The following is a 13619-nucleotide window of genomic DNA, read 5'->3' as shown; positions in this document are numbered from 1 at the left end:
GCAAAGAAAATTGGAATTACTTCTTTAGATGTTTCTTTTTCTTGTCTATTTCTCATTTTTTTCTTTCATTGTTATATATCTTTTTCCTCTTTTTTTTCCTTAGTTTTTATACTTTTTAAATTTTGTAAATTTTCATATGTGTGCATTTACAACCATTCCTGTATATAAAACACCTGTTTTGAAGGCTTTGGATAGCCCCAATATCTATTTCCATTTAAAATAGTTGTAATTTGTATCATGCCAAGTTTTGAGGAAGGGAACTCAGCACATGCAGATTAAGGTACCATTAGATCTCAGAAATGAGTCTTTCTGAGATCTGATGGTACCTTAATCTGCATTAAGGGTACCTTAATCTGGGAAATGAGTAACAGTCAATATTTAGTCTGATGTTAAATATCTGTCCATGATAAATAAATCCTAAATCCATATTTTTCACCACACAATTAGCAAAGGAGAAACTCACTGCTAAGGCCACATATATATTAGTTTCTGGAGGCTATTATTATTATTATTATTATTATTATTATTATTATTATTATTATTATTATTATTTTGATTTTGATTTATATGCCGCCCTTCTCCAGAGACTCAGGGCGGCTTACAAGGCGTTAAGCAATAGCCTTCATACTTTTGTATATTTTATGCAAAGTCATCTTATTGCCCCCACAATCTGGGTCCTCATTTTACCTACCTTAGAAAGGATGAAAGGCTGAGTCAACCTTGAGCCTGGTGAGAATTGAACTCGCAGTAATTGCAGGCAGCTGGTAGCTAAATACTACCTTTAACACTAGCATTAATCTGCTGCGCCACTCAGGCTCCTTAATTATATTTTTATATAATTATATTACATTTCTTCTATTTTTAGAAGTATTGCAACATTTTTGTCAGTGCAATTTTTATATGTACCATTTTTACATTGTATGCATTTATATTTAGTATAAGTGTAGTACAAATTCTATTTTTACTTGTTAGTTAATTCATATACATTTTTTTTCAGTTGTAGCAATTACATTATATTCCATAATGCCAATAGTGAGTGCAAGTGAAATCATTGGACCATTGTGCCTTATGCTACTCATGGGAACTGTGCACTGTCAGATAGTATCTACTCAGTTATCTAAATCTTCAGGAAGTGATGGGAGTGGTATTGGTCGAAGAAGGAGGTGAGAGATGAATGTAACTTGGAAGGAATGTTCCTCTTCAAATCAGAATATTTCTTTGCATCCTGCTTTTAAAGGCCATTTTTCTTATAATATGCATGGTATGAATTGTGTCTTTGCGTGCACTTTTATTGCTTACACTTGTTTTATCTAGATTCTAATAAATTACAGCTTTCATATTTAATTTTAAGAATATGTATTAATCCACACTCTACATATCACTTTGATACATTTATACTCTTGAGTATAAATGTATCAAAGCAGATTCTCCATAGTGGTGGAGATAGCATCCAGGAATGGGTTGATTTCATCTACTTAGCTGATTGGACTAAGTCTGTCAGAGCTGTTAGGACACGCTTCTGTTGCATTCCATGAAATGATAATATGCATGAGCATGAAATACAAAAGCATGACATAATCAAAACAATCAATTTATTGCTTGAGCATTTTAAAAAAAAGTCGACAAAAATCAAGGGGATGCTAGGTTAATTTTTTGCAGAAATAATTCATGTAGGATCTTGCTTAATCTCAGAATATTTTTTCAAACAGGCTCTCTCTGCTATAGATTCTGCCTATCTCTGTGTCACAGATTGATTAATATGAGTAGGATAGGAACAGTTAGCAAAATATACTCAGCAAATATTAATTAGATGTATTTGATATGGCCTGTGGGCTAATCAGTAAACTATGTATGTATGTAAGTAGATGTATAGAGGAAGAAGCAGTTCCTTTGATAACTGAGTTCTGAGATGTTTAGAGTGTTATATCAACAACAAACTGATGAAAATAATTCATATTTAATTTTTCTAGAACTGTAACTAACATGACCTCTATGTGGGATATAATCAGATATTTTATCAGTGAAGCACAAATATGTATTTCCCCTTTATCATTAGAGGCATTGTTACAGATCTGGATTTCTCCTTCATAGTACTTCATCAGTTTTTAATTTAATGGCTAGTATTTTTAGTCAGAAAATTAAAAGGTGGTATCAGCTACAGTTAACTCTATATAGTTTAAACACTCCTCATTTCATGCATGGAGGAATTTTTAACATACTTTGTGGCTAACATTTTTCAGAAAATGTACAAATGGGGTAGTGAAAGTGAAATCTAGTATAAAATACTAGAAAATACCAGAATCATCAATTCAGTCTAGAATCAAGTGAAAAGAAACTGTTTGGGATAAGCCTCATTTTCATTATTACATGTATAAATATGTATTTATTTATTTCTTATTTTAGAAACCTCCCATTTCCCTGCTACAGCAATTCTGGGCTTATAGATTCTTTCCTTGTACTCGTATTAATGGGCATATGCACATATTTATTTATTTTACTTATTAATTAAATTTTTATGCCACCTATCTCTTCTAGAAGGTGTCTTCGGGCATGATAGATACTTAATTCCTTTATGTGGTATTTTTAGCATCCTAAATTCTATGGCAATCTCAAAAGACATATCTTTATGAACATGTATTTTATTCATAATTGGCATCTGGTAATATTTATATTCCCTGGTACAGATACATTAAAAATTCTGTGGCTTTGAAGAGGGGGACATTTATTATCAGACTCAAATTTATGCTGTTTATTTTTTTTAATCTAGAAAAACCCGCAAATTTGCAGGAGGTGACGTCTATACTTCCTCTGACAAAATCAGCAGAAGTGAGGAGCCCTTGGAGTCCTCATCCAGGATCAGCGGCTTGTTTGATTCAGTATTGCGCCGAAGGAGCAGGGAAGGGTACGGTTGGTAATATCAGTTTGTTTAGAGCAAGGGTCTCCAAACTTGGCAACTTTAAGACTTGTGGACTTCAACTCCCAAAATTCCTCAGCCAGCAAAGCTTGCTGAGTTTGGAGACCCCTGGTTTAGAAGATACGATTGAAATTTTAACTGGAATTTAACTCTGATTTCGATCTTGCTCCAAGATTACAGCATGTATTTATTATGGCCAGTTATGTGCATTTCTGGAAAGGGCCTGCCAAATTGTCTTTCTAGAACTGCTGGATTGAAGAAATCATGGAAAATTCTGTGTCTTCTCAATTATGTCTTGATTTTAAAAGTGTGAATAAGGAAGACATGCATTTTCCTCCATAGGATGAAAAGGGGAAAACGGGTAGCCGATAAAGGGACTGAAACGGAACATAGCAGTGGTATCAAACGCAGGATCTCCAGATCTGAACACAGTTTTCAGCGATCGAAGGATTCTGAAATACCGTTAAATGTAGATAGAAAGCAGGTAAAGTTTGAACTTGATGTGTTTGCTTGATGCAAATGTCAAATTTTCTCAATATGAACAATACTGCACAGATTAAATCTTACCCGCTCATCTGAATTTTGAAAAATATTGGAAACCTCTCCAAAACAGTTTTATGATTATACTGTAAATACAGATAATATTACTATCATTAATTATAGAAAATAAAATATAATACAATTACATGCTATAATTTCTGGATAAAGTTATATTATTGCTTGATAAAGTAAACAGTATATTTTCTATACTAAACTTAAAATTAACTTCTTTCAACAATGCATCTTGGATTAAAATGATATTTATAAATTCTTAAAATGTAAGAATTTAGTTGGGACCCTGGAAGGAGAAAAAAACATTTATAATTTTTGTTTCAACTTTCCTTCAAGGAAATGCTTGGCATATTGCACTTAGATCCTCTTCCTCATTTTATCCTCATAGCGGTTATATGAGTTAAATTAGGCTGAAAGGAATGGTATATGTTTCAGAGATAAAAAAAGATTCAAAACTCAGTACTAGATTATAATTTAACATTACTTCTCAGTCATAATAATGAAAGTATAAATGGAATTGCCTGCAGGAAAACTTGATAGATGGATCCATAGCCATACAGTTGTCCTACATCAGGTAAACAGGAGTGTTTGTGGAGAAGTTTTTCAATCATGTCATTAGATTAATCATTTCTAAATTGGGTAAACATGTAGCATGTAACATTGTATTACAGTATAGATTTGTTTGTGTTATATATTTTGTTTGTAGTGCTATAGAATAAATTGTTATTGGTTAATTACTATGGTACAAATAGATTGCATGAATGTGAAACTGTCTCATCCACTTTGTGTTAATCCTGATTAATGTTCTTTTAGACTATTTCTAGACATTCAGGCATTTCTGATGAGTTGTCAAGTGAGGAAGAAACAGATAATGCGGGTCAGGTAGTTTTGCTGCGCAGAAGCGTAGAAGGTGGTCCTAGTATAATTGTAAATGAAGATCAGGGCAAAAAGTCTTCTATTATTTCTCCATCTGCTTCAACAAATCAGTCAGTGTCACAGGTAAGTGTTATCAAAAACTGTTATCCCACTTACTTAGGCAACAAATGCATTTCACTTTAATCAAATTAAGAAAGAGAGTAGGTCAGCCTTCAATTGTTGTATGCTCCACTTGTATTGGGACAGCAACTCCTAGAATTACTAATTAATACACCCATATCTGTAGGACACCAGAAAAGAAGTGTAATAATTATTAACCCTAACCCTAACCCTGAACTTGTAGATTATATTCTGTCATGTTTATAATTTATATTCCTTGGTGTTTATTTAGGGATCTCTGGAAGCAAACTGAAAAATTATCGTTCAGTGTCTCTATATTATTTTTTCTAGACGGATAAAGATAAATATAGTAGTGCTGACATTAAATAATCTAAGATTAGATATTTAGCATTTCTATCCATTTAGAGTCCATTTTAAAAGCAAAACCATTTTCTGCTGGGCAGAGAAGATTTGACAGAACGGGCCATTTAGTACCACTACAAAATATCATTGGAATTATATTTTAACTGATTTGTATTAGTGCCTTGGACATACTTGCATAGGTATTTCAGGCAAATTCTGTTGGATGAGGTCATGGGCCTGTGTAACCCATTTTTTTTGTATCAGATAATGTATGTGTAAAGCTCAGAAAAATGGTCTGGAAAGCAACAACCCTTCTTCTGCTGTCATTTGTCAGTCACACTGTCTATGATTCAGGATATGGTAAACATCCATAAAAAATGATAGTCGCTGATAACCTCATCTTCCATGAACCTCTCCCTGTTTAAAACTATCCAAATAGGCTAATATTACCGTAGTTGCCAGTACTGAATTCCAGTTGAACTATCCACTATGTGAAGAAAAATAGTGTTTATTGGTCTTGATATTTAATTATCATAATTCATATAATAATGTGATGCAGGGAGGAAATCATATTCACAGCATATATAACATTCAGTTCTTGGTTGATACTCAAGTGATCCTGAGTATCACTTAGGATTAGATCTAGTGTTGTATGTCTCCCGCTTGGATGTTGTATCTTTCCCTTCATAACTAATAGTTCCAAAACAAAATAATGTATCTACCATGTTTCCCCAAAAATAAGACCCTGTCTTATATTTTTTTGAATCCCAAAATAAGCACTTGGCCTTGGAGGCACATGGCACATGGAGGAAGATGGGGTTCCTCTTATTGTCTTATCTGATTTCCAGTTCTGTCTCCCTAACCCTAACCAGAGGAAATGGTGGGGACCAGCTGTGCATGTGTTTAAATATTTTTGGGGAGGGTTTATTTTCAGGGAGGGCTTATTTTCAGGAGGGCTTATTTTAGCGCATGCGCTCCTTATTATCAGGAGATGTCTTATTTTTGGGGAAACAGGGTAGAAATGTAGTCTTTTTTATTTGGTGAGTATTTCTGAAGGACCATCTCTAGTTAGGAATGTAAATTGTATTTTCTTATTAACTGTCACTCTCCCAACCTGACCAGGAGGTTCCACAAGTTTTTTATATATATAAGCACCCAAATAGTTTAATTCCTAAATTTTATATGTATAGAATCTATGGATATTGCCCTTTCACTCACTGAAAGATCCTGATGCTAAGTCACTTGCAAGAAAGGATCTCTCCCATCATATTCCTCCAGGCAGCCCTACAGAAAGTTGAAAAACAGGGAAGAGTGAAGGTCTTCTCTAAGAGTGGATTCTCTTCAAAGATATAACAAGAGAGCCCAGTTATTTGGATACATATGTACATATATATTGTCCTTGCTTACCAATCACAATCACAATTGGGATTGTCAACCCAATCACTAAGTGTTGTGGTGACTGAGTGAAAAATTACATGACTGTATTGGACTTATGTCATTTCTACTTTTGTCATTAAGCAAACCACCACAGCTGTTAAGCCAGATATTACATTGCAATTTCACTTTTACGTGAAGAAAAAGTTAATTCTGTTTGGTGAAAGCTGATTGTGAAGTTTACAAATCATATGACCCATGGGATGCTGTGATAACCATAAATGCAAGGATTGGTTGCAAAGCTGTTTTTACCGTTGTGACTTTCAATAGTCACTAAACAAGGCAGTTGCTAAGCGAGGACTACTTATAGTCACATAGATTTGTCTTTTGAATAAGTACAATACAATACTGTATTTTTGATATAGTATATGAAATCTTTTTTGCTTTGAAGATTGTCTACATTTTACATTGTCTACATTCTTCATTCATTTTTTTGTGATCTGAGGCAGGTCAAGGAGGTTGTGAAATCTATGCAAGATTCGGACAGCGTAGTGGAATCAGAACTTGAACTAACAATTCCTCAAGAGGTATTTAGAATTAAAAATTACAATATGTCCTGTGTGAAGTGAAGCTACTGGATGCAGCTGATCCTTTTTTTAAAAAAAATATTATCTTGATTTAAGATTCTTCTCAGCATCATCTGAGAGTGGAACTGGAATGACATAGGCCAGGGGTGGGCACCTGTGGCCCTTTTACAGCCAAGCTGGCTCAGGAATTCTGGGAGTTGAAGTCCACAGGTTGTAAAAGGGCCACAGTTGCCCACCTCTGACATAGGCAATTAACCATTTTAATCATGTTTGGGGGAATAGACAATAGTGACCTGACTCACATTTAATGGTAATCCTAAAAGCTGAGTTTATGCAGTGTGTTAAATCAAAACTAATTAGCACATTATAGTTTCACATAAGGACAGAATATGTGGGTGCTTGCAATTTCCAGGCTCTTATTTGAGATCTCAGGAGTCCTTGAGAATTGTGCCTTTGAAATTGAACAACAGGCAGTCAAATTACATCAGCAAAAAAATGTTTTCATATAGAGAACTCATGAAGAAACTCTCCTTCATTTCTCAGCTATTGTGGAGTGAACTAAATGCTGATATTTCTGTGTAGAACATTCATGGTTTAATACAAGTGGTAGAGCAGGACATAAACTCATTTGCAAACCGCATGTTTATGTTTCAGAATTAATCCCTATGTTTTGCTAATATTTCAGTATTTTTGGAATAGTTCAATAATCCATTATAGCACTCATAGGATTTGACATCAGAAAGTAGGTACTGTATTTTTTGGAGTATAAGACGCACCTACCTTTTTTGATGAGGAAAAGAAGAAAAAGAAATCTCCCTCTGCCTCTGAGCAATTTTGCCTCATTACAGCAAACAGCCTGCTTTACTTTCATTTTTGTTTTCAATATACCTTGATTAGCACAAGGAAAAAAAAATCTGCTCCAGCAATTTACCTCTTTGCAGCAAGCAGCAGAGCCCTGTGCAAAACAGCTGAGAGCAAATCAGCTGAGAGTTGGGAGGCCGATCCAATCAACTTGTGCTAATTAGGCTGTGCTGAAGCTGAAAGGAACTCTTTTTTCTTGCTGTTTCCTTGCAAGGAGGTAACTGCTGCGAGGCAGAGGCCAAAGGGTGGGGGCCAGTGGGTTGGCAGGGCTACATTTGGTGTATAAGATGCACCTAAATTTTCACCAATAATAGTGTTATCAGGGCAATGTTTTTAATTAGTGCTTACTCTAACTTTTCTGCAGCATTGATAAATGGGAATATTTGACACTAGTATTTTGTGTTATTTAGAAAGATAAAGGGACAAGTGCAAATTTGTGTCAGACAGTTTTCATGATAAAGTAGGATAAAGTATTGGGATTTTGCTGGTACCTTTTCATGGGACTGGGCTTTTTAAAAATTATTATTCAGATTTAATATAGCCACCCACTTCAGGTGCCTGCACCATTGTAACTTAAACGAATTAAAAGATTGCACCTGAGTATCTTGTTATGAGAGAGGTCATAAAGAATTCAGTGATTAGTTTTAAGTGAATTAGGATTGTAATAATTATTTTCTGAACGTTTCCTCATAGGAGTCCAAAGCCCAATATAGTAGTGAATCTCAAAGCGGTAGTGTTTCTCATAGAGATTCGGAGAGTACTCGTCATGACTCTGAGACAGAAGATATGTTGTGGGATGATTTACTTCATGGACCCGAATACCGATCCTCTTTCACCAGTGACAGTGAAGAAGCCAAAGGAAAAGACAAGAAAGCAAGCAAACGAGATCTGAAGGATGATGTTTTCCAGCAGGTCTGTAAGATGCAAAGCATCCCCCCTTGTGATGGTAGCTTAATCAAATAAAACATCAGAGGGACAGTTCCAGAATGTTCCCTGGGAACAAGTTGTGGTACTAGTTTTTTTATGGATTTCTGTCCAATTATATAAGCATAGTGCCATTTTATCTGGATAAATAAAATGGATTTTTAAATAGAGATGGTTTACTATCTAACAAGAATACAAAAAGTCCAGTTCAGATTTATTGTAACCTATTGTGTGACCACAGGAATATGGAATTAAAGCAAAAGTTTTCAGACATTGATTATACATCGGTGAAATGCAAGATTCCACATGTGTGGAGATAAGGTGATTTGGAACAGATGGGGGCACTCACGTAGCATCTTTTGGTGACTTCTTAAAGAAGCTGTCCTTTCCTGGGCTTATATGATGAAAATCTGTGAATCCAGGAAAATATCTGATTATTATTAATAGGTACTGTGTGCCTGTCCTCATCTAATCTAAGACAGCTGTTTCTGTTTGAATCTGGAACTATGGCTGTAGTCTTTCCAGTGTTAGGATAGCAGCATTAACTCAGGGGCACTGAAAAAAGTGTTCTTGATTTGATGATGCACTATTCAATTTCTTACCAAGTGCCTTCAACATTTGGTAAGTGTTGTAGATGTGATTACATCCATTTATTACATTATAGAAAACATTTAATATGTCTCCCTGTCTCTTGCCATATCTCTAACATCAACATATGTCCAGCACCACAATGGTGTTACAGCCTGCCTCCACCCCTCCAATAATATCCCCAAAACCAACCCCCTCCCAGACACGAGACCAAGAACCTCTCAGTGTCCTTACCATGAATCCATGGAAGGAGAAGCTGGGTATCCTGAAGCACTTTGGCCCCAACAGCTCTTGGCGCCAACGCAGCAACCAGCCAAATCTCACAACAAGCTTCCACACACAAACATTAAAAATATCCATTCAAATACCCAAAGACACAATGACTCCCTCCTTTGCTGCTTCCAATAGCAGGAGGAGGGCTCCCCTCATTCATCCCCCACCAATTCATCCCTTGACTTTCACTCAGAGGAAGAAACATGACCATTTACCATGGTACTTAATACAGATGGACCTACATTCTCTTGACAATATGGAGTTGGTGATAAAAACAAAAATCCTGGGGAAAAACCCCTGGATACCATGCTACCTGGAATATACTGATATCAGACAATGCCTGTTAATAATTCTTGTTCTTGTAATTATCAAATATTTCAAGATTCTGTTACAGACAGTGAGACATTAAAATGCTCAATGAGCATAGAAGTTAGACTTCTAGATTTATGCTTGCTCAGATAGGAGCCATCTTTTGACCTGTATGAAGTTAATGTCAAAATGTTTGCTCAGAATCATTAAATGAGCTGTTTGAAGCCGTTTCTCCCCATATTAAAGACTTTCCAGAATATGGCATCAGCATGTATTTTCTTCCTCAGAACCACTTGTTCTGGCTGCAGAATACAAGTCCTGCTTCTACCAAAGTGAGTGCTCTCATCTGGGAGGGAAATGAGTGCAAGAAAGTAGACATGTCTGTTCTGGAGATCAGTGGAATCATCATGAGCAGGGTAAGGATTGGGCCCATTCAGAATATTCTGATAGAAAAACTGGCAGTTCTATTCTGCGCAGCTTGTTCCCCATCCACAAGCAAAATATGTTAATTTTTATTCTATCCATCTATCTATCCATCCATCCATCCATCCATCCATTCATCCATCCACCCCTCCCTCCCTCCCTCCCATCCATCGATCCATCCATCTTTCGATCCATCGATCCATCCGTCCATCCATCCATCCATCCATCCATCCATCTATTCATCCATCCACCCCTCCCTCCCTCCCTCCCTCCCTCCCATCCATCGATCCATCCATCCATCTATCCATCCATCCATCCATCCATCCATTCATCCATCCACCCCTCCCTCTCTCCCTCCCTCCCATCCATCGATCCATCCATCGATCCATCCATCGATCCATCCATCGATCCATCGATCCATCGATCCATCGATCCATCCATCCATCGATCGATCCATCCATCCATCGATCCATCCATCCATCCATCCATCCATCCATCCATCCATCCATCCATCCATCCATCCATCTATCTATCTATCTATCTATCTATCTATCTATCTATGAGGCTCTGGGTGGTTAATACAAGAATGTGAGATTTTGGAGGAATAGATTTTTAAGTCGGAGGTTCGGTGGGTTGCATTTTCCAAAACTACGGAAAATGGTTTTTGTATGATTGCAAATTTGCATGTATGCCATTTTACAGTCCCATCTTCACTGAGTTGAATCTAATGTTGAGATTTCCATTCTTACCTAACGGTGCATTTTTAGATGCAACACGCTAATTCATAATGTAATGGTTTGCATGTCTCAATGTATAGTATGTAAAGTATGCAGTGCTGATACTGGTTCTCTCACCTTTAGGTCAATGCCTTTCACCAAGGATCTGGTTATCAATGGCTGGGCAATATTGTTACCATCAGTTTAGCTTTCCTTCCCTTCCTCTATCGACTCTTCCACTCAAAGACCTTTGAGCAGATGTGGTCCTTGACTGCAAAAGAAGTTCTGCATATCTTTTGTGGGGGTCCTCCATTCCCCCCTATAATCACCCTTGCAATGATCATTTTTCTGGAGCGCCTCTGCCTCACCTGGATGTTTTTCTTCATGATGTGTGTTGCTGAGAGGACTTACAAGCAGGTTAGTCTTCGTTGTCAAAAAAATAAAACAACCACATGACTGCCAATGAAAGCACTGCTCTCTGTCACCGTCTCTTGCTTTTGCCACATGGTTGTGTTCAAGAGGTGGGTTTCAGCAGGTCCTGACCAGTTCTGGAGAACTGGTAGTGGAAATTTTGAGTAATTCAGAGAACCGGTAGTAAAAATTCTGACTGGCCCCGCCCCCATCTATTCTCTGCCTCCCGAGAACCAGCTGATCGGAAGGAAATGGGGATTTTGCAGTAACCTTCCCCTGCCACACCTACAGAGTCACGCCCACAAAGCCACACCCACAGAACCAGTAGTAAAAAAGTTTGAAACCCACCACTGGTTGTGTTGTGTGGCAAAATGAACATATTGTTATTATATTGGATGTTTCCCTTTGACAAACAAGCATCAGTTTCCTGTCTTATAATGTCATTCCTGTTCTAGAAAAATATGTATCATTAAAATGTTCTGCAAAGCTTTTGAAAGGTAACAGTCAGAAAAGATCCGTCTGTAATTTTCACATGATAACAGTCTGCATGTAATTTGCTCTGATTGACACTTTTCTTTGCAGAGGTTTCTGGTTGCTAAACTTTTTAGTCACATTACTTCTGCTCGGAAAGCAAGAAAATACGAAATCCCACATTTCAGACTCAAGAAAGTAGAAAACATTAAAATCTGGTTATCACTTCGTTCCTACTTAAAGGTAAGTGATTTAAAAGCACTGAAATCTCAACCTTAAACAAAAGATTCAGATTGTGGAGAGGATCTTAAATTGCTACAGAATTAAACTGTGAAGAATTGCAGTAAATTTTTTGCTCTTTATATGCAATACTCCATTACTTTAATTTTGTATGTTTGTTTTGCCAGAGGCGAGGCCCTCAACGGTCTGTTGATGTAGTTGTATCCTCAATATTCTTACTGGCTCTTTCCATTGCTTTCATATGCTGTGCACAGGTAAGATCTCTAGTTTATTTTTAGAGATAATGTGACCATCAATACCACATAAAATAGGATGGATTTATATTAAGTTGAGGGTGATGTTTGAAAGTCTCCAAGGATTTTTTTCCCCCTGTTGGTAATTTTTTCTAATGAGATACATTTTTTGAGGGAACTACTTTTCATACAATTCAGTAAATTAAAACTGATATGCTGTTGATTGATTATGCGGTATCAAGTTGTTTTCACCTTGTAATAACAACTTAGATTTTCTTCATGAGAGTGTATTTGTTTCTCAGGTCTTACAACAGTGCATTCATTGCCTTTGTAACTATGTCTATCCATTTTGCTGATGGTTGTCCTCTTTTCTTTCCTACCACCTTTCCCAACATTAGAGCCTTCCCCAGTGAGTTAGGCCTTCACCTAATGTGTCCAAAGTAGAATAATTTTAGCTTTGTCATTTGTACCTCAAGTGAGGACTCTGGATTGATTTGTTTGATGATCCAAGTGCTGCTGGCTGGGGGATTCTGGGAGTTGAAGTCCACCCATCTTCAAGCTGCCAAGGTTGAGAAACACTGATTTAGTGGTTGGTCCTAGCAGAAGCTATTTATAATCTTCATTGTCAATTCTATGACTAGTTATGTTACCTGTTATTAGTTCAGTCATCTTTATATTTAATTTTAGACCTCCTTTTCATTTTGTTCCTTAACTTTTATTACCAGATCTAAAGCCTTTGCACATTTTGACTATCAGGATAGTGTCATCAACATACAGGTGGTCCTCGACTTATGACCACAATTGAGCCCAACATTTCTGTTGCTAAGTAAGACATTTGCTAAGTGAGATTTGCTCCATTTTGCGACCTTGCTTTTGGCATCGTTAAGTGAATCATGGCAGCTGTTAAGTTCGTAACCCGGTTGTTAAGTGAATCTGGCTTCCCCATTGTCTTTGCTTGTCAGAAAGTTGCAAAAGGTGATCACATGACCCCAGGACACTGCAGCCGTCATAAATATAAGTCAGTTGCCAAGCATCTGAATTTTGATCACATAACCGTGGGGACGCTACAACGGTCCTAAGTGTGAAAAATGGTCATAAATCACTTTTTTTCAGTCCTGTTGTAACTTTGAACAGTCATTAAGTGAACTGCTGCACATTGAGGACTACCTGTAGTGGAAGATAATGATGGTTCTTCTTCCAATTTTAAAAAGATGTTCATCTTCCAATCCTGGTTTTCTTCCTCTAGTTTTAAAACCACACTCATCTTCTTCCAATCTAGCTTACTTTAAAGTATATTATCATATAGATTTTATAAATAAGGGGAAAGTATTCAGTCTTGTTACACACTTTTGAGAACCTGAACCTGTCCAATCTATCTCATCATGTTCTGTTCCTACCATGGCTT

General features: G+C 36.7%; 1 protein-coding gene across 1 annotated transcript in view; it reads left to right on the top strand.

Moving 5' to 3' along the window:
* The window catches only part of PHTF1 (putative homeodomain transcription factor 1), a 28587-nt gene that overhangs the window by 4055 nt on the left and 10913 nt on the right, over positions 1-13619 (top strand). The window contains exons 5-14 of the mRNA XM_070939844.1: positions 998-1163; positions 2768-2902; positions 3257-3398; positions 4280-4465; positions 6688-6765; positions 8320-8538; positions 10008-10136; positions 11004-11276; positions 11853-11984; positions 12149-12235. Of these exons, the coding sequence (XP_070795945.1) occupies positions 998-1163; positions 2768-2902; positions 3257-3398; positions 4280-4465; positions 6688-6765; positions 8320-8538; positions 10008-10136; positions 11004-11276; positions 11853-11984; positions 12149-12235 (1547 nt within the window). The remainder of the gene's footprint in view (positions 1-997; positions 1164-2767; positions 2903-3256; positions 3399-4279; positions 4466-6687; positions 6766-8319; positions 8539-10007; positions 10137-11003; positions 11277-11852; positions 11985-12148; positions 12236-13619) is intronic.

The sequence above is a fragment of the Pituophis catenifer genome, unplaced genomic scaffold (assembly GCF_029215685.1).
Source record: "Pituophis catenifer annectens isolate HBS135680 unplaced genomic scaffold, rPitCat1.0.hap2 SCAF_3, whole genome shotgun sequence".
Lineage (NCBI taxonomy): Eukaryota > Metazoa > Chordata > Lepidosauria > Squamata > Colubridae > Pituophis > Pituophis catenifer.
This window is presented reverse-complemented; position numbering and strand designations above follow the sequence as displayed.